General features: G+C 39.1%; 2 protein-coding genes across 3 annotated transcripts; one reads left to right on the forward strand and one right to left on the reverse strand.

Moving 5' to 3' along the window:
• The first annotated feature begins 7,535 nt into the window (after positions 1-7,535).
• On the forward strand, positions 7,536-12,967 carry LOC310938676 (lysosome-associated membrane glycoprotein 1-like). 2 transcript variants are annotated; one of them, XM_083903233.1, is made up of 7 exons: positions 7,536-7,590; positions 7,748-7,955; positions 9,999-10,192; positions 10,285-10,413; positions 10,545-10,611; positions 10,868-11,035; positions 11,123-12,967. In XM_083903233.1, the coding sequence occupies exons 2-7, from the start codon at positions 7,898-7,900 to the stop codon at positions 11,260-11,262; spliced, it is 756 nt and encodes a 251-aa protein (XP_083759359.1). In that variant the 5' UTR covers positions 7,536-7,590; positions 7,748-7,897; the 3' UTR covers positions 11,263-12,967. The 2 variants fall into 2 exon arrangements, with proteins under 2 accessions (XP_083759359.1, XP_083759358.1); XM_083903232.1 differs by having other exon boundaries at positions 7,546-7,955.
• Positions 12,968-14,346: 1,379 nt separating this feature from the next.
• Positions 14,347-19,545, reverse strand: LOC310938429 (growth hormone-regulated TBC protein 1-A-like; the record flags this gene model as incomplete). Its single annotated transcript, XM_083902921.1, has 8 exons — positions 14,347-14,448; positions 14,982-15,167; positions 15,248-15,420; positions 16,673-16,769; positions 17,089-17,213; positions 18,047-18,205; positions 18,861-19,003; positions 19,502-19,545. 8 exons carry the CDS (start codon positions 19,543-19,545, stop codon positions 14,347-14,349), a joined length of 1,029 nt encoding a protein of 342 aa, XP_083759047.1.
• Between the last annotated feature and the right edge of the window lie 467 nt (positions 19,546-20,012).

Raw genomic sequence — 20,012 nt, forward strand, 5'->3', positions numbered from 1 at the left:
ATTTTTTTGTTCGTTTTTGTTTTGTTTTATACACATATAAAGATAATCTTTTACTGTAACTGTACAGTTCTCTTTTGTTGTAAACATCATTAAACCATTTTCCAAGTGTTTTTTTCGACATGTGCTTCGTCTGTTATTGTTTTTTTTGTTTTTTATTTATGCCATGAAATTGTGCGCAAATGTTCACGTTCCTCGCGAGGGGTGATGGCGTTCTTTAAGCAGATATTTATTTGAATGTTTGTTCTGTGTCTGTCCTATAGAAAAAAACTGGCACATACTAAGTTATAATTATGAGAGATGAAGTTGCAATTTTGAGAATTAGAAATCATTTTGAGATTTTAATTCAAGATTATGAGATAAAAAAGTCATAATTATGAGGATAGGAAAGTCGAATTTATGATATGAGTATCTCTAATTTTGACTTTTTATCTCATAATTTCGACTTTTTATCTCATAATTTCTCATTTTCTCTCATAATTATGACTTTTTATCTCAATTATTACTTAAAATCTCAAAATGATGACTTAATCTCAAACTTTATATCTCAAAATTACGACTTGATTATGACTTACAATCTAAAAAATACTATTTTTAATCTCATAATTATGTCTTAAAATCTCAAATTATGACTTTAAATCTCAAAATTATGACTTAATTTCTCATAATTATGACTATCACAATCTTGACTTGGTATCTGGCTTCCATAATGACCTCTTTATTTAAGTAATATTGTGTAAATGTGTTATAAAAACACACAATGTGAAGATACTGCTACTTTTACATTAACAGAACAGCTGTCATATTTGTTTCATAGTTATAATTAGTAGTACATATAGTACTGTTTGATTTTCAGCTGCAGACGTGTTGCTACGTTGTTTGTTTACACCATTGCTAACAATGGCTAACAATGGCTAGCCCAAGATATGTTCACCTCGACGACTACTCAGCTAAATTAAACACAGTGGACTTGGTGAGTTGTTCCGTCTTGACAATGTTTGTTTTTGGTTATATTTTTTTAGTTTAGTTTTAGTTTGTGTTCACATTGGATAGTGGGTAGAGCAGGAAGTTAAATAGTTAAAGTCATTTTTGAATCACAGTCCAAGATGGCTGCTATTAGCATCAAATTTAGCATCCATTTTCTTTTAAATTTGATGCTGCCCGTACTGTTCTACTGGTTTTAACCTCACTGGAGAAGTTCTTTGTGAAGTGGAACGCACTTAACTTGCGTGAGTAATTTTGTTATAACAAAACTGTCGAGTCAGAGTTATTACTAGCCTGTAGTAGTTTAGCTAAAAGGCCTTTACAATGATTAGCAAAGAAAAACGACAAAAAGGGACAAAAACAAACATACATCTGTTTTTTATATATATATTTATATATAAAAAAAATATAAATTACCATACTGTGTTTATAACAACTGATAGATGTCTAACTTATATGCTAACAAAACATTGCTTGGAAAATGCAATTAGCATTAGCCTTTTAGCAATGAAGTCAAAGCAGAGCCACTAGCATGACTTTAAGCTGCCTGTTTTTGGACAAAGTGTGATGCTTTATTGATAACTGACTCATTTTCTATCATTTTATTTGAAAACTGTAATAAAATAGTGAGCTAAAAATGAATAAACCCTGTTTAATAATATATGGTTCAGTCCTACATGACACACAAAAACCCCCCAAAACATTTGATGCTAATTGTACGCTGATTTAACTTATTGATTAATCAATGAACCGTGTCATCCTCATTGATTATTATTGTGCCGTCTCCTGAGGTCAGCGTTGACCCTCCTGGACCTCACTGAGGGAGCACGGGCGGTGGTTCAGCGGCGGTGGTCACAGTCTCGTATTGATCTTGGGCCGACTGTGGGGGGACAAAAGACGGCATGTTTTCATTCACAGTGAGTGACCACACATCAGCTATTCTGTGCTTTTAAAGAGATTACATGTGTTTGAAGTGTGCCCGACACAGTCATTTGCCCTGTATGTTCACTGAAAAACACCCGAGTGCGAGTGAGTGAGTCTCTCTTACCTGAGGTTTCTTTTTCTTCCTCGGCTTTTTCTAGAGATAAAAAGACAAAATAATAATAATGAATAATGATTATAACGATGATGGACAGTTCTGAAAAGTGACACAGATTTACCATCACCTTGGTTTTTGTTGGTTCAAGCACTTGATAAGGATCAGGCTCCTTTGTGCCAAGCTCCTAGACGGGAAAATATGAATATGTTATTATTATTATTATTATGATTATTATTATAGTGGCAGAGTGTGTGTGTGGTTGGTATAGAGTCATCCTCACCTGATAAATGCAATTTTCCTCCTGTTTATTCAAGAAAAAACATGTGACATAAATATCCTCATATTATTATTGATATAATATTGATCTGTTAATATAGTAATAAAACAGACTTACTGCAGACTGAGATTCTCCACAGGAAAACTACACACATGCACACACACACACACACGATTAATTACCAGTCAATTCATATATGTGATAAACTAAACTAAACTGTATGTAAGGTTTTGTATATAATGATATTTCTTTTAACTAACAGTTGAATTTGATGGCGTTAGCTTCGTGAAAATTAGTTTATTTATTTCAGAATTTGTCACATTACAATGCAAATAACTCCAATTTAACAACATGAAACAGTCAATTCATTTACTTAAAAAATAAATAAATAAAATAGAATAAAATGATAAAAAGTCAACCTGACTGACTTTTTCTCTGAAGAAGAGCGCGGTGGCGACGACGCAGTAAACCATCAGAATCCCGTCCAGGATATAACAGACGACGGGTTCAGAGAAGAACGTCTTCACTGATTCTAAACAAACAAATAAATAAATACAGTGTCAACTGTAGTTTAATGATAATGGAGCTTAAATGTAGGATTGTATTAGATTTTTATTCATCCCTGAGTGAGGAAAATTGTTTGCTAACATTATAATATACTTTAATATATCATTTAATGTTTCAGTATTGTACAAACACAACTTAATACTTTCTGTTTTTTTGTTCATTAAGACGATTCATTTAAAGGGCCACTTCACCCACTTTACTAATTTCCTGATATATATATATATATCTATGTGTGTATGTATGTATATATGGTGGACAACAAAGTATAAAATAAAATCCTGACAGGTGTTATAAGAAAAACCGACACTTACACCTTAACTACAAAAATAAAACAAATGCTGCATCATCATCATTATCATCATCATCATCATCGTCATCATCATCCGTATCTTAGGTTTATTCTTCATTCGATGTAGAAAGTGGACATTTTTTTATTGGACTGATTTGAACCATTTGCTTTCTAAAAGAAAATGTTTGGTTTTTTTTTGTTTTTTTTTTAAATAATTAAAATAATTAAAATAATTAAATATTTTTTTAAATAATTAAAATTTTACAATTTAAATGTTTTAACTTTTGTGCTCTTTCTGTACTTGCAGAGTCTGATATTGAGCAACTGTCACAAAAACAATTTCCTTCGGGATAATAAAAAGATTCTGATTTAACTCAAAACCATTTTCAATCTGAATTAATTATATTTTTTTTTTCTGAAAATCTCATTAATTTAGAAAAAGAGCTATTTTTTAATTATAATTATTTTGAAGTGAATGCAACAGGCTTCCGTAGTTATGGTCCACTACCTGACTGACTACTTTAATTTAAACGTTATTACTAATATCTCAATTATTATTGTATTATTTATTCATGTTATTACGGTTGATTTCCGTTGTTGATGCTGTAGCAGTTGGTCAGTTGTTAATTTCCCCCGCCACTTTATTCTATTATAGAAAATGCAGCCTTTATAATAAACGTTTTTGATACAGTTGGACACTTTTGTAACATGTGTTGCAATTTTCCATATGTACGTTTGTTTGTGTTCTGAGAACGTTTGGAAAATGGGTGAGGTAAAAGATGAGATCGTTCGACCTCTGAAACAGGAAGTGAGAGTGACTTCCTGTCAGTGCGGTGGCTGCTGTGTGTGTGTGTGTGTGTGTGTGTGTGTGTGTGTATGTGTGTGGTCTTAGGCTTGAGGCCCACGTTTATCTCAGTGTGTGGTTGGAAATATTTTTTTTTTGTTTTTCACTGAAACCAATCTGATCGTCTTATCTGCTTCATCACGTTGCACGTCGTCTTATTTCCAGATCATAGATTAAAGGAAAACTGTTTATTTTAATAAGTTAAATAAACCTTATTACATAGAGTTATAGATTAAAGAATAGACTTAAAATCTCATGTTTATGTGACGCTAAAACCAGTTTATTTACTTTATTTATTTTTTTAATAATTCACTCGTATTAAAATGAGTTTACCTTCATAAATTAAAAATAAATAATAATTTAAAGTTGCATTTGTCAAGTCATGCCACTACAGCTACTCGTTTAACCTCCGTTCAAAATGCGACGCAGACTCCCAGACCATGATTTATTAAAATAAAGAAACACTGGATAACTTTAGTTACATATTTCAATAATCATATACCCCAAAATGTTGAATATTTTGACCAAAATAAGAGATAACACAAGTGCAGAATATGATTATATTTCCGATCGTAATGTTTTTCGAAGGAGAAACCAATTTCTTTAAAGACAAATTTGACAAATTTGGATTATTTTAACATATAGGTGACATTGAAATAAATCTAACGAAGGTCGATTATGTTGCACGTGCACAGACGTAGTAATAAACCACGTTAAAAAAAATTTAATAAATAGATTTTCTTAAAGTCTGTTTGTTTGTTTCCTGTGCGACCGCGGTTGAATGTAATTGTGCCGAGTCTGAGAAAATGGAACGGAATAATCTGTAATAATAATAATCTATTTGACAATTTTTTCTGTCACAAAACATTTTCCAAGTGCGGAGGAAACATCTTCTACTTGTGCTCGGCAGTCGCGATAAAGTAAATCTGTTAACTAATTTAAGCTTTAAAATAAATCAGCATATTCAAATTGGAATGTTTGTTCAATTCAAATTGCTCAAATTCCAATTTCTGACTCTAAAGCCCTCATTTTGCTCTAGTTTCAACATTCAGACGTTAAATTAGAAACTTGAACGCGTCAATTCATCTCCTTCCTTCCTATTGAATGCTTTTGGTTGGTTATTCACTGTTTTTAAGTCGCCTTTTACTCATTTTAATGAACTTATTTCTATATATTTGTATTTGCACACATGATGATGATGATTTAGGACAACATGAATTTGTCTCACCTAAACAGGAAACGGGCGCCAGGAGGAGAGAGAGCACAAAGACACATGTCCTCACTTTGTCCATCTCTGTAACTCTGTGTGTGCACAGACAGAAACGCCGTCTTTGTTTCCGTTTACTCGCGATTTGTCGCCGTTGCCTCTGTCACAGGAAGAGGACAGTGGACTGAATGACTGACTGTGACTGACTGACGCTCACGTTTACTTTCAGGATGGTGGCTGTGACCTTTGACGCCCACAGAGAACGCTCACCTGACGAAAACGCTTCCTCCGGGGCTCGTCTTTCTTTACGTTTTGCGTTCTTTTAAAGTGTTCTTTCCTTTTTCAATGACTAAATGACACTTATCACATAAACCCCTCAACAAAGGCGCCATAACAAAGTCCTTATAACAGTTTTTAATCTACTGAATTTGACAAAAAGACATGACTAATAGTGGCACATAAAAGTACAAACACATATAATAAACATTTTAATTATTATTATTATTATTACTATAAGTATTCATTATGCAACAAATACAAATAAAGTGACTATAATAAAGTAAAATAGGGACAGATATATAAATAAAAATAAACAAAGTCAACATTTATTATCTTGCTATTGCAATCATATACATTTTATTCACAATATAACTTTTTGAATCGTGGAGCCTTCATACAATTAAACTCAGCCACTTTATTAGGTACACTTAATATCTACTCAGTCAATCACATGACACTGACTCAGTGCATGGTCAAAATGACCTCATCGAAGAAAGAAAAATGTGATTCACGTTGGCTTTTTTTTTTGCTGATGTACTGGGATTTTCACGCAGAGTCATCCTCTGGTCCAAAAAAAGAGAAAATAATGGGCAATAAGATGATTATATATAGAGGAGAATGATTATAATGGCTTAAAATGACAGAGACGGCAACTATAACTCAAATAAACACCTTGTTGTAATCAAACCACACATAAAACGTTTTAGTGCTGGGCTATATGAATAATAAGTAGTGTGTAATATAAGTAATTATATGTAATTATACGTATATAAGTGTATGTATGTATACACTCCAGCCTCTCTAAATGAAAATACTCCATTATATCGGTGTATTTGTAGACGCATTGTCGTGTTTTGACAACGTCCATATTTTAATTTAGTAATATTTTTATTCTACGTTTATTTCTATGTTGTTTGTGAGTTTTACATTTTGTAAATAAATCAAAACAAAACAAGATCATTCTAATCTATATGTACACATTACAAGGGTAGAGAATGATTTGACATTTACGTCCGCAGTTTGCGTAGCCACGTGTTCAAAAGGTCAAACCCGCGTGACACTCAGATGTTAGCGTGTGTGTGTGTGTGTTTGAAGGAATGAGTTTAAAAACTCGAGTCGTTCTTTTTTTTTTTTTTTTGCATCTTTCCAAAGAGTGAGTAACATCTGCTCCGAGTTGCATAATCGCACTGATCTGCGACTCCGCTGAACTCACAGGCAGATAAAGGGGCCTAAAGTTGCACAAAGACTTTATTTTGACACGCGTACGCAAATATGTTCAGCGACTTCAGAGGGCCTCACCCTACGCGACCTTTTAATTAGAGCATTTTGGACCCTGTGTGCAACTGAATTTAATTTACAAACATTATATAAGTCTGGTAACTAGTACATAACACTCTAGATACAGAATACAATCGATTACAACTGTGATACGATGCAAATTCATTTAAAAGAGACCAGAAAAGTGTCTCAAATCTGTACTTGAACACACCACATGAGCAAACATGATTAATGCTAATTCTCTATGTTGCTGCATTTTTGCTGACATTAATTCTGTAAACCTGCCTATTAAATATGCAGTAAAACCATGTCAAATGATGTACTAAATTACATTTTAAATGTCGAAGAAGACACTTGAGTAAATGTACTTAGTTAATTTCAATATACAGTAAAACAATCTAAAGAAATGTACTTGAATGCATAAAATAAACAAATATCATAAACATATCCTGTAAAACAACATCATAAAAGTGTCCCTGAACGCAGCATGTAAGTAAATGCACTGTTGTTGCTTACATTATCCAGTAAAACGACCTAAAACGGTCCTTGAACGCGGCACTCGAGTACATATACTCAGTTAATGTCCTCCAACATTGATAGCAGACGTGTTTTGACAGTAAAAATAAACTTATCACGTATAATAAGCTTTTTTTTGCACTTTTTTGGACGTTTGTTTATGACATGAGACAATCGTCAACGGCTGAGCGAGCACGTGACCTTCTGGGTGTTTCTTAAACCGTGTGTCACATGACTGTGACGTCAGTCCCTGCTTCTGTCTGGCGACGCTGGCTGATAAACTCTGGAGTCCGGAGCTAAACTAACATCGCAGGTAGCGTTTTATTCGCCATACACGCGTTAAATACGTGCGCTAAGGACACGTTAAAGAGCGTTTTCTCCTCTAAATAGCAGCGGGTTTTTTCTCCTCCTCGCCACCCTCGCGAATTACTGACTTGTGTTGTGGTTTTTTTTGTTTGTTTTCCTCGCAGTTGTTGTGTCGCTAACGTTAGCTTAGCCAGCTAGCACAACATCCCCTCACCGAGCTAAGCTGAAGCTAACGTTTCCCGAGCAGCGGACAGGCAGCAGTAGCAGCAGCAGCAGCAACGGCAGGGAAACCAAGAGAAACCCGGAGGAAAACCATGAAGCAGACCGGTGTCAAGTCGGGGATCGTGGGGCTGACGTTACAGCTGCTGTTGGGTAAGTTGTAATTATCGACCCCGGGAAGGTGACAGTTTGTCGGGGCCCGCGGTGAGTTCACGTGAACATGAGTCAGTGATTTAAGTTCACAGTAGCAGGTTAGCCCGGTTCTCTGGGCGCTCTGACCCCCCCACCTAACCCGAGTTCAATGACTCAGGAAGCAGGGAGGTATACGTTAAGCTTCACATTTTATCCCGAGACAAAGCTGAGGACATGACACCGTGGTTCTTAAACTGTGGCACGGGCAACGCCAGTGGTACGCAATCTTCCTCTGGTGGTACTTGGAGGAAAATCATAAATACTGATTGACTGTATGGTTTGTGATGGGAATGGATCTAACACATTATCATATATAGTACATTCTCGCATGATAGTCAGTGGACTTTATAGGAATCATTTAAGCAAGTCTAAAACTACATTTTAAAAGAGGAATAGAGGAATAAGATAAGATAATCGTCCCGCAGTGGGGAAAATTCGTCCCGCAGTGGGATGTAAAGTACATTATCTGCACTATAAAAAGTAATAAGGAAAGCCACAGATGCTGAGGGTAAAAGGGATGGAGCCTAACATATTTTTGTTTATCTAACACAAAAGATTGTTAATCCTTATCGTACTTTACTTTAAAGCATTTGTAGCTTTTCAAAACAAGTTCTCACTAGTTGTTTTTTAACGGAAAAGTAGCTCAACCGAGTCAAATTCATTATAATATTTGAAATGTTACATACATGTCACTACTTAAAGTTAAATCTGGGCTTGGCTATGTCTGAGTTACAGTTCCAGATTTGGAAATCATCTTGCAAAGAACTTACTCTTTCGTAAAAGACGGAACTGAGTCTTTCACAAGATCGGCCTTTTCTTGTTTGTTGGTGAAACCAGAAACCGATGACGTCGCTGCTTTCGTGTATTATCCGTTCAGACCGGATCAGACTGTGATTGTCCACCGTATTCCTGGACGCGCAACTGGTGTGTGGAACTTCCACAGCAGAAAAGGGAAGCGGCAGAATTCGGTTTCCTTCCAGTAATGAGACGCAGTGGATCGCGCTGTTCCTGTGAAATGCCAAGACCAAGGCTGCTTTTTGAACAAATCAGATTGTGTCCCACCTCCTTTTTTAACTAAGTACACCTGATCTTATTGCTGTGTAAACACTATGTAAACACCTCAGTGCTTTTCATGTTGGTCACAGCTTCACTGTCTGTAGTGAGAGAGTACATGTAATTCTGTATTATGACAGTGTTGGAGAATTTGACTGTTTTAGTGTTACATTAAGTGTTAAAGGAACATTAAATGTGTAATTTAACACAAATCCTGATTGTGTCTTGTCCCTAATCCTTGCTCACACTGCTACTTTCACCTCTGCACCGTTTACTGTGTAGAAGAAGGCGTTGGATGGATCACATCATGTCCTCTTTAAATTTCCGTAGCGGGTTCATGTTCCCACATGTTCAGTTTCACAATCACTCTCTGTGATTGTTGTCCAGTCATTATGGGGAAAACACCGGTTCTGCCTCAGCGGCAGGAAGTCACGCCCATAATTTTAGACTTATAGAACTGTCGTTTGTTGTACAGTTTGTTTGGACCAGGGCAGATAAAGCCAGGTTAAAGTCTCTCTTTAAATCAATTGTTTCGATGATATGGAGCGCTGTTCCAAGGAAAGGATCACTTACAATATTAATGCTGACAGCCTGAAGGTGAATGTGCACCATAGCGACAGCGTTGTGCCAGAAATGGCACGTCGCTGGCAAAAACAGAGAAGGAGAAACAAGTGTGTGCATAACCCCGAGTCTTAAGTTCTCAATCAGTACAATCTGAGCTGAAGCTGCTTTAAAAACCTGCGTAAACGCATCACCACTGGTAAAAACGGGTTTAAACCTTGGATTAAATAGTTGTTTTTTTGACCAGTGTGGACAGGGAACAGGTTACAGGAGAATCTATGAAGTTTGGTGCATAATTGCACTTCATGTTGTCACACGTGGGTATTTATTAATAATTGAACACCTTGCAGCCAGGTTGCACTTGATGATACACCTGCTTTTCTCTTGCAGCTGCTGTTCTGCACCAGAGTTTTGCGACCGACGCGCCACCCACCGTCGCCCCGACCAGCGCCGCGCCGAGCAAAGGCCCCGGCAACCCCGACAAAGGACACTACGTGGTCAACGGCACCAACGGCACTGCCTGCTTGCTGGCTTCCATTGGCGTCCAGCTCAACGTCACCTTCCTCTCTTTGTCCCAGAATAAGGTACTTAACCGAATTCCTTCACGGCAAAGCCACATTTTTGGGATTTTAACATGCTAAATGTTATATAATCTTGCGCGCACACACACACACAGACTGTGCAGGAGATTGTGAACCTGCAGTCCAATACGACAAACGGCACTGGGTCATGTGACACGGACGTCGCCTCCCTGCAGCTCTGGTCGGAAACACAGAAAACCAACCTCAATTTTACCTTCACCCTGGTGAGTCACTGTGTAGCATACACTCCTGCTTACAGTGGTTGAGTACTTCCTGGAACCGCCACCAGGTGGCACCCAGAGCTTGGTAAACCATCTTAAATTGAGCGTAATTATTAACTGGCCTGTTTCTGCAGAACACTACATCTAGCAAGTACCGTCTGAGTGAAGTGTCTCTGACAGCCGCGTGGACCGACATGAAAAGTAAGTGTTTGTATCACATGAATCTGTCTCAGATCATGTGATCTTAGTATTGCTCTTTGGTACCTCTCTCAAGTATGACTAGTGCCAAAATTTATTAGAGAGAACGTTACAAAGACATTAAAGGTAATAAAGAACTTCCTCTCAGTATATCCCCTGCTGGCACAACTTCAAAGAACTTCATTAAAATCACTTGTCTTTAATGATTTGTGTCTTTTACATCGTCCACATTAAAGTCTGTCTTCCCACCGCCACACAGGTCCCGTCTCGTTCCGTAACAGCACCCTGGACTACCTGAGAGGAACCCTTGGCTACTCGTACATGTGCCGAGAGAAGCAGACGCTGAGCGTGGCCCAGGATCTGTCCATCAACATCTTCCAGGTGCAGGTGCAGCCCTTCGGCGTGGTGGGAACTCAGTTTGGAGCAGGTAAAAACACCTTCTTCTCCTTTTCATTGTTTGATTTTCAAGCGTCGAGAGAGAATGATGAGAGTAACGTTATCGTCCTCGTCTCAGCCGAGGAGTGCCAGCTGGACGAAGACGACATGCTGATCCCCATCATAGTCGGAGCAGCGTTGGCGGGCCTGGTCCTGATCGTGCTCTTGGCCTACCTCATCGGCAGGAAGAGGAGCCACGCGGGCTACCAAAGTATCTGAGGACGAGGGCTCGCCTTCCCATGATCCCCCACCCGTGATTATTAATAACCACTGTTTAATGAGACTAAACACTCCCACCCTCTGTGTTCCCTCCCTCTATTCTTCATCGCTCGTCAGTAACACTAGTTATTATCACTTTGTGAGATTGATTATCGCGCTTTCTTGAACTGACCCACTCGTAAACAGCGAGGGTAAGAAGGGAGGGGAGGGGTTTGTGTTTTAGAGATTGAAGGAAAATCTCTTTATTTTTGGTGCCACATATAGCAGAGGATGTTGATCAGAAGGTCCAGAAATTAGAGAGTCATATTTGTGCTATTTATCATTTCTGTGAAAAGGGAATGTGGGGTTTTCTTTGCAGGGTCGACACTTCAAGTCGGGGCTGAACGATTTAACACAAGACGTCACCAACAAATTTAAAGATACTAATTCTTACCGATATCAATTTAAACTGACATGAAATAAATACAATTCTCCTCAGCCCCGACTTGAAGTCGACGCACCTGAATGTTTTCTTATTATAAAGGGAATTTCTCTGGGCTGGTGTACAGATCTGATGTTTTTTTTTTTAAAAGGAAAAAAAAAAAGAATTAAATCAACTTTAACTGCTTATAGGGGACACACTAAAGATGCAGTGAACTAATCGTGAAGAAGAGAAGAAAGTGGGAGGAGTTTTTTGTCCACAGAGATCAGCCTTTGTTTGTGGGGGTTTAAGACATTTTAATTCCCATTGAAGAATAGTATGGTATTTTTTTTTTTTTTTGCTTTGTGCCAAGATTTCTCTAAACAGGTCAACGTCATTCTAAAATATCATGTTACAGTGAGGTTCGCCTTACTCCAGCCTCTAAAGTTCATGTGCGTTTGCTTTGTAGTGAAGCTGAAGAGTAAAAAAAATGGACAAATTGCTTTCAGTTGAGGTTAATTCTTTAGACTCTTTACAAATCTACATTTAAACTCATTTCTTTTTGTACAGTAAGGCACAGTGGTTAAGTGGATTCAACGTTTTCTTTTTTTATTGAGCTTTAGAGGTTTGCTGGTATATTCCGAACTTAAACACCCATGGATGGAGATGCCTTTTGATTTTTCCCCCCCTCATGTTACTCAGCACAAAGACATTTCCCCCCCCCCCCTCAAAATCTCCATTTTGCATTCTACTGTTCCATGAATGTCAGCTTAAACAATCTGTAAAAGTACTGTTGGCTTGGTGCATGAAAAAAAGCTCAGGACATTGTCGTAAAGAACGTAACATTGCTTCGTTAATCCACTCTGGTGTTGTCTATTATTATTATTATTATTATTTGTCGTTGTTTGTGTTTGTTTTCTTGGGATTTTGGCTGCTGCAGGGACAGGAATTGCACTAAAGTCCCGAGAAGGAATGGAAGGAAAAAAGAAAAGCCCCCATGTAATGGTTAAAATGGCCAAAATGCTGTGGTCAGTGTTTATCAGTGCCTTCCTGACTGAAGAAGCCAACACTCACAGAGGTACTCGCGCTCTCATTGACACAAACTGCTGCCATTTGGGACGTTTGATTTTAGATTCTTTTTGTCCCCCTCATAGCTCTGTACTGTTACAACCATTAATATGCATTATTTTAATTTTTTCCCTCCTTCCTCATCTAAAATATCTGTGTAGTGACATTAAAAAGGTTTCTGTGGATTCATTAGAACTGTTTTCTAAAGGAAAAGTCAATAAAAGTGAACAAACATGACAGTTTGACTCTTTGTCTTTTTTGTAGACACTTTTACAGTCGACTGCCAAACCTGTTTCTGTTTCTTTGGTCTGCGCTGGACTCTGGTGCATTTATTTAAAGAGAAATGAGTGAGTATCAAGTGGAGTTAACGCACAGACATGTTCAAATACAGTTAATTCTCCTTTAATTCAGCTTTTGTACATGGAAAGTTGAAGTAAAGTCTCAGGGCTGCAACAATCTGATCACCATTTTCTTTATCGGTTACTTTTATTGTCCAAAAATGACGAAAAACATTGATCAGTGTTTCCCAAAGCCTCAAAATATCTTCCACCAAATGTCGGTTGTGTCGTCAAACCAAAAATATTCAGTTTACTGTCATCTAGAGGAGCAAAGAAAGCAGGAATAGTCATTTAAATAAGTATAATAAATAATGAATAAGTTAATGGAATTGCTGCTGCAAAGTAAAGCTTTGAATTGGATTGAATTCAAATTGTTGTGTATCTTTACTCAACGGTCACCGAAGCTCCTGCCGCAGATGAACCGGTTTGTCGGTGCAAACGGATTTGCAGTAATCATCTGGTCTGGGGGGAATGAATACCTTGCTCATAGGACCCGTCCCAGGAGGAAAATCGCTCTAAATAGACATTTGAATCACTTGAATTATGTGCAAAAAAGAAGTTGAGTTGATATTTAGGTAAACGCCTCCCTTGTTTGTTGCGACGCCACCTACTGATTCGTGCCCTGCATTACTTGACAAGGCCGACGCAGCACAAACACTGAGTCACAGTCTCTCTGCCGTTGACGTGAGATTCCGTTCAGAAGAAAATGAGCGAGTAAAGTTGAGCAAGACAGTAAATGACAGACTGTCGCCATGGACGAAGCGGCTTCTACAATTTGACCTCCCATCTTAAACAGTTAGCATATTTGGTCCTTAAATCTGAGGGGAACTGGTCCAAGAAAGTCCTTGAAAAGTCATTGGATTTGAGGTCAACCAAGGTGTGGGAACCCTGAATGGACCGGGCCAGGATGCCAAAGAATGGAACTGCTTATTTTACTACGACTTCTAATGGAAAACGCAAAAAGAATCTGCACGTACTGAACCAAAAATTTCCCCTCGATGTAAACGCGGCATACGTGTCGGCACAGAAACGACAAAAACAAACTTTAACACACTTCTCCCACAGGATGAATGAAGTAGTAACGGTGATATGTGATGGTGTAAACACTTGGATCAAAGCGTCAGGCGGACGACGATCGTGAAGGATCCACAGCTGAACTACGATCTTCAGAAGAAGAAGTAAAAAAAAACTGCCTTTTAAAGTTCATTTACGAAGCTTCAGCAACATCCTCCAGATCCGTCCGTGTGTCCGTCACGAAACACAAGTAAGTGGTACTTTTTACGACTGTCCAGATTCTTCCACGAGGATTCGTTGCCTGTATTTCTCTCTCAGTCGCTCGATGGTTGCCATGGAGAGACTTCCGGGTTCTGAAAATATTTTCTGCCGAGAGAAAATGCGACACGGGTTTCAAATGATGTTTTCCCGTTACATAAATTAAACAAACGTTGTATTTGCATAAGACCATTTAATGTGCAACTCAAACATGACTCATAAGTAGTTTGTGTTTGTGCTGAGAATCTGTCATGTTGCCGCCTTCTGTCATCACTATTTAGGGGACATTCTGTATGTATTTCAATTGTGACAAACTTTACCTTAAAATAAGTCTCACATTGTCTCAAAAATTTTATTCTGAATTTCCAACAATTTGTCAAGAAATCCCTTTCTTTTAAAAAACTGAATTTGTCAAGATTATTCAGACAAAATGAGACTTTAGAGGACATTTCTGTTCTGTGTCGCCAGGTTTGCCACATGAAGGCAAACCTGGAAGTAAGAATATATTGAATTGCCACCAGGGGGCGAGAAAATATCTGTTTGAATGGATTTCTATGGAAAAATTAGCCAACTTCTCCATTTTCTTGCGCAGTAAAATTATGTCAGTTTTACAATTTATGTATCCGTCTTGCCCATCTCACCTGCATGAACGCGTGACAGTCCAGAGTGAAAGCTCCACAGGTGATCTCCTTGAAACAGGTGCACACGTCGCCCAGCGAGCGAGCTCTCAGGATCTCCGGCTGGTGGTGAACGACTAGCGTCAGAGCGACGCGGAAAATGACCTTGGAGCCTTCGTAGAAAAGACAATCCCAGATCCGCAGGACTGTCTTTGAGGACGATACACGTCTGTTAAATCGTCTTTTTCCATCACCAAATCGCGCTCATAATCTCATTTGCGTCAACTCACCTCAATGGGGAGAATGTCGATGTAGAGGCAGATGAACCAGCGCGACACGACCAGGGTCCATATGCCGGGAAACTGGTCCATGAGTTGTCCTATTGCAGGGGCTTTGAGCTTCACCAGCTCCCCAAGAACCTCATGGTCTGTCTTCAGCCCCAACATGGCAGGTTTGTAGTAGTCTACAACATTTTCACATCATGTCTTGTGTTAATGGAGTACCACAAGGCTCAACCCTGGGCCCACAAGTATTTACCCTTTTACTCTCTCTACCAAGAAAGTAATGCTTTTGGTGTTTGTTTGTCTATAATCGTCAATTCTGATTCAGTTCAGATCTGATTTGATGACTCACGTAAGTACAAGTGTCTTCATTTGGCTTTCATTTTCTGCAACGGTACCGACGATGCTTGGGCCATATATTAGATAAATAGCCAATTTAGGACCACGTACTGAATAATTGACGATCGGATCTTTGTCTTCATCCAAGTCACTTAAAGGTGCCATATGTAAGAATGTGGCCAAAAACGGTTACTACACTCAAATTCAAAATACCGAGGTCTTTTAGGTTTCGTTTTCTGACGTAACTGGCAACCCGTGGTTTCTCGGCAGCTGAGACTATACTGACTGCAATGATTGGTAGACGGCGGTAGGTGGCGCCACATTCCAAAAACATGATTTCAAAACATAAACATGATTTGCAGTCTGCAAAATATTTTTTTTAATGCAAATATTTTGTCTGTACTGTTGTTGTTGGTGAGTTCAGTTTGTTATAAGAACATTATTCCTGAGCCTCTGTGACATATTAGGAGGATTTTATGGCCAGTTGCTTTAGATTTATTGCTAGTGCACCTTTAAGTTCAGTTTGTGACGTGTTCACCTCATGGTGGCAGCCATTTTTGTGACCTTCGCCACTGATTTGATTCTGCAAAATCCAGTTCAGTTCTCATCTGTTGCATAAAACATGTCTTTTGGGGCGGAATATTCTCTATCAAGGGTTTGTGTTATGAACTCAGGGTTGTGCTTTCCCTTTATTTGTGTGTGTGCGCGCGCGACTCTCTCTGGGTGTGTAATATGTCGCAGGTGTGCATTATTGATTGAATCATGTGACTGTGAGTGTCCAGGTGCGGCCCCTGGGAGCTGATTGGCCGAGCACAGGAGGTTCCAGTATAAAAGGCCTGATCATTGCATCTGCAGGTGATGAAGAGTGAGGATTCTGAACTCCTTTGACTTTAAGTAAATGATGTCCTCGTTTCACCTGCGCAGGTGTTTTCACACAGGTGTTGCCTGAGGAGGCCTAATGTGAATCTACCAGCTGACTCTTGGCGTTCGATTTGCGGCACCTGAGCTGACCTCTCATCATATATTCATGCTTCTGACCCTGTTGATGAGGTTGTGCAATCGTGAGTGTGTGAGGATTTAAGAAAAGCAGTCAACCTGGGAGTATTCTGCCCAACAATGCGTCCATGAGCCAGAAGGACTTCTCTTCATCTTTGGTGACAAGGATAAGGTAGCCTGCGATGAAGTTCATACCCTGTAATAAACAGAGACAACCATTACAACCATACATAAAAACAAACGCATTATATGTAATGTGGACTTTAGAGGCTAACGATGAGTAATCTTTGTTTATCCAAAGTGCGAGCTGTCAACTTGTGTCTTTAGTTTAAAGCCGTGTCAACACTGCCACGTGACTTTGATTATCTAAATTTGCTGAACATGGAGACATAACTCGTGTTAGCGTGAACAAGAACCTGTCCTCAGTCCTGTTATTCATGTAAACAGACGTAAAGACATGATTATGAAGTAGGGGAAGTGTCCCGAGTGTTGTCCCTGATGGTGTTTTTCCTCACCTGACAGTAACCCACTGCTTTATTATGGTGTCCATAGGCCACGAGCACGTTGTTCAGAGCCTTCTGCAGGCTCGGCTCAGCTCTGCTCTGGAAGAGGACGTTGTCAGGAAAGGTTCTGTGGATGTCTGCCCAGAAAAGACAGAGAATCTTTTAAATGAAGGTATGGTATGATACTATATTAACATGTTAAGTTGTGATAGTCCTAATAGCTTGATAAGGCTAGTAGCAGTTGCAACAAGCTAAAAAAAAAAGTACTATAAAGTAGTATATAAAGTACTATACAGTATACTATACTAAAGTACTATAAAGTGGGCTAGTAGCAGCTAAAAGAAGTAGCAGTTGCCAATTTGAGCTGCTACTAGCTCAATTAAGCTAGTTACAACTAAAAGCACCAGTTCCCATTTGAATCTGTTACAAGCTTGATTTGGCTAATAGCAGCTAAAATTAGTAGCAGCTCAAAGTCGCAGTTGCTAATTTACGGTGCTAATAGCTTGATTGGGATAGTAGCAGCTGAAAGTAGCAGTTGCCAATTAAAGCTGCTACTCGCTCAATTAAGCTAGTTACAGCTAAAAGTACCAGGCGTAATTTTAAGCTGCAACTAGCTTGACTGGGCTAGTTGCAGCTAATTGTAGACAGTGCCATTTTACCTCAAAATGTACTAGAAGTTGTGTTTATCTAAGTTGTATGCAAAAGGGTTTTGAAAAGATGTTTTTCAGGTTCAGGTTAAATGTTATTTTTTTAAAGTAATATTGACATATGTATTTTTATATTGCTTACATTATTTTTCTGTCTGCAATGTGTCTCAAGAAATCAGATAATCTCGTTTTTCACTATCCAATCACAATACAAATCAAATCGACACCAAAGTATCGTGATATAATCGAATCGTGACTGAAGCGTATCATCCCAGCTTGTTCGATGTTGTGTTGTAATGACGGGAAAACTGTTTTCATCTCACCTGCATCAATGGTTTCCTTCAGTTTGGAGTCGTGTTCCATGGCCAGCAGGGACTGGTAATAGTGCGGGTTGCTCTCCAGTTGCTCCTGAGCGCCGCTAGCTGACATCCAGATCGTGGCTCGGAGCTCGTTGGGCACTCCTTTGCGCACATACCGCTTCACTTCCAAAACAGACTTTTATTAATGCACCACACAAGCAAATAAGGCAACAAAACAAAAACAGTATATGATATGGATCGGGTATGAATCGGGTATGGATCGGGTATGGATCGGGTATAGATCAAGTATGGATCGGGTATGGATCGGGTAGATCAGGTATAGATCAAGTATGGATCGGGTATAGATCAAGTATGAATCGTGTATAGATCGGGTATGGATCGGGTATGGATCGGGTATAGATCAAGTATGGATCGGGTATAGACCGGGTATGGATCAGATATAGATCGGAAATGGATAGGTTATAGATCGGGTATGGATCAGGTATAGATCGGAAATGGATAAGTTATAGATCGGGTATGGATCAGATATAGATCGGAAATGGATAGGTTATAGATCGGGTATGGATCAGGTATAGATCGGAAATGGATAGGTTATAGATCGGGTATGGATCAGGTATAGATCGGGTATGGATAGGTCATAGATCGGGTATGGATCAGGTATAGATCGGGTATGGATAGGTCATAGATCGGGTATGGATCGGGTATAGATAGGTCATAGATCGGGTATGGATCAGGTATAGATCGGGTATGGATAGGTCATAGATCGGGTATGGATCGGGTGTGTCGTCTACATAATGTATCTTATGGTTGTAGCTACCTGTCAAGTTCTTCTCTATGTGGGGTGTCTCTTGTAGGAGCTTGGACCACCTCATGGACCTCCTGTTGAGGACCGCGTCGTACTCGTTCATCATCTCCGTGTACGAATCGAAATCGGGCCTCCTGAACCCGTAGGGGTCGATCCTGCGGGGGACAAACTCAGCTGTTCCATTATCACGAAACAAAGGAATAACGCGGCGCTGCAGAAAGAGCTGACAGTGGGGGTGAGTTTCCTCCCCTCCCTCCCGCCCTCCTCTCTTTCTCTGTTTACCTGTCCTTTGATAATAGACACTACAACAGCCTCGGCTGGGTAGGGTTTCTGTAGTGGGCAGATCAAATACCCCATTTGAATGATGAGTAAGGTTTAAATTACTTTCAGGTGGCATAAAGTTTAAAAAAAGCAGCTTTTTATACAAAACACAAACATAATACAGTTTATTTTATTAGCATGGTATAACTGTATACATATATATATATTTTTTTTGCAACAATATTTGCACATATATGGTCAATGTTGAAAAGGTGAGGTAAATGACTAGTATCCAGGTCGAAAGCAGGAATATATGTTGACAGAAACATTTAAAAACTGAATAAAAGCGAGACGACAGGTGGAGCGAGGCGAGACATTCACAGGTGACTCACCTTTCACTGCCAGCTCTTCCTTTCAGTTCCCTCTCCATCATCATGGCGCTCAGCTGTTCACCGAAGGGCTACGAACCAGCAGCTCCGTGGAGGTTACTCCATTTTTATCCGCTGGAAAAAAGAACCGGCTGCTGTCACGATAGATGACAAAGTGGCCTGAGTTTCCAACGTGTCGTCTTACAGGGAGGAGGAGGAGGAGGAGCAAGAGCAGGAGCAGGAGGAGGGGGAGGGGCCATGTTGATGGAGCAGCCAGGTAACATCCACCATCCAGGTAAGAGCTTTATTTGCATGCAAAGCAAATGGAGGAGGAGAAACGTGTTTGGTCGTACATCCTGCTTTGCATATCACATAACGATGATGATGATGATGATGATTAGTGGTCATATTAATGCGTAAACTAACACCAACATTACATTACATTCAGGTGTCATTTTTATCGTTTATTTAGCCAGGAAGGACCTGTTTATATTCCATTTCTGACCAAATGAATGTCAATTATTTCACCTCAATC

Source organism: Microchirus variegatus, assembly GCF_963457635.1.
Source record: "Microchirus variegatus genome assembly, chromosome: 16".
NCBI lineage: Eukaryota > Metazoa > Chordata > Actinopteri > Pleuronectiformes > Soleidae > Microchirus > Microchirus variegatus.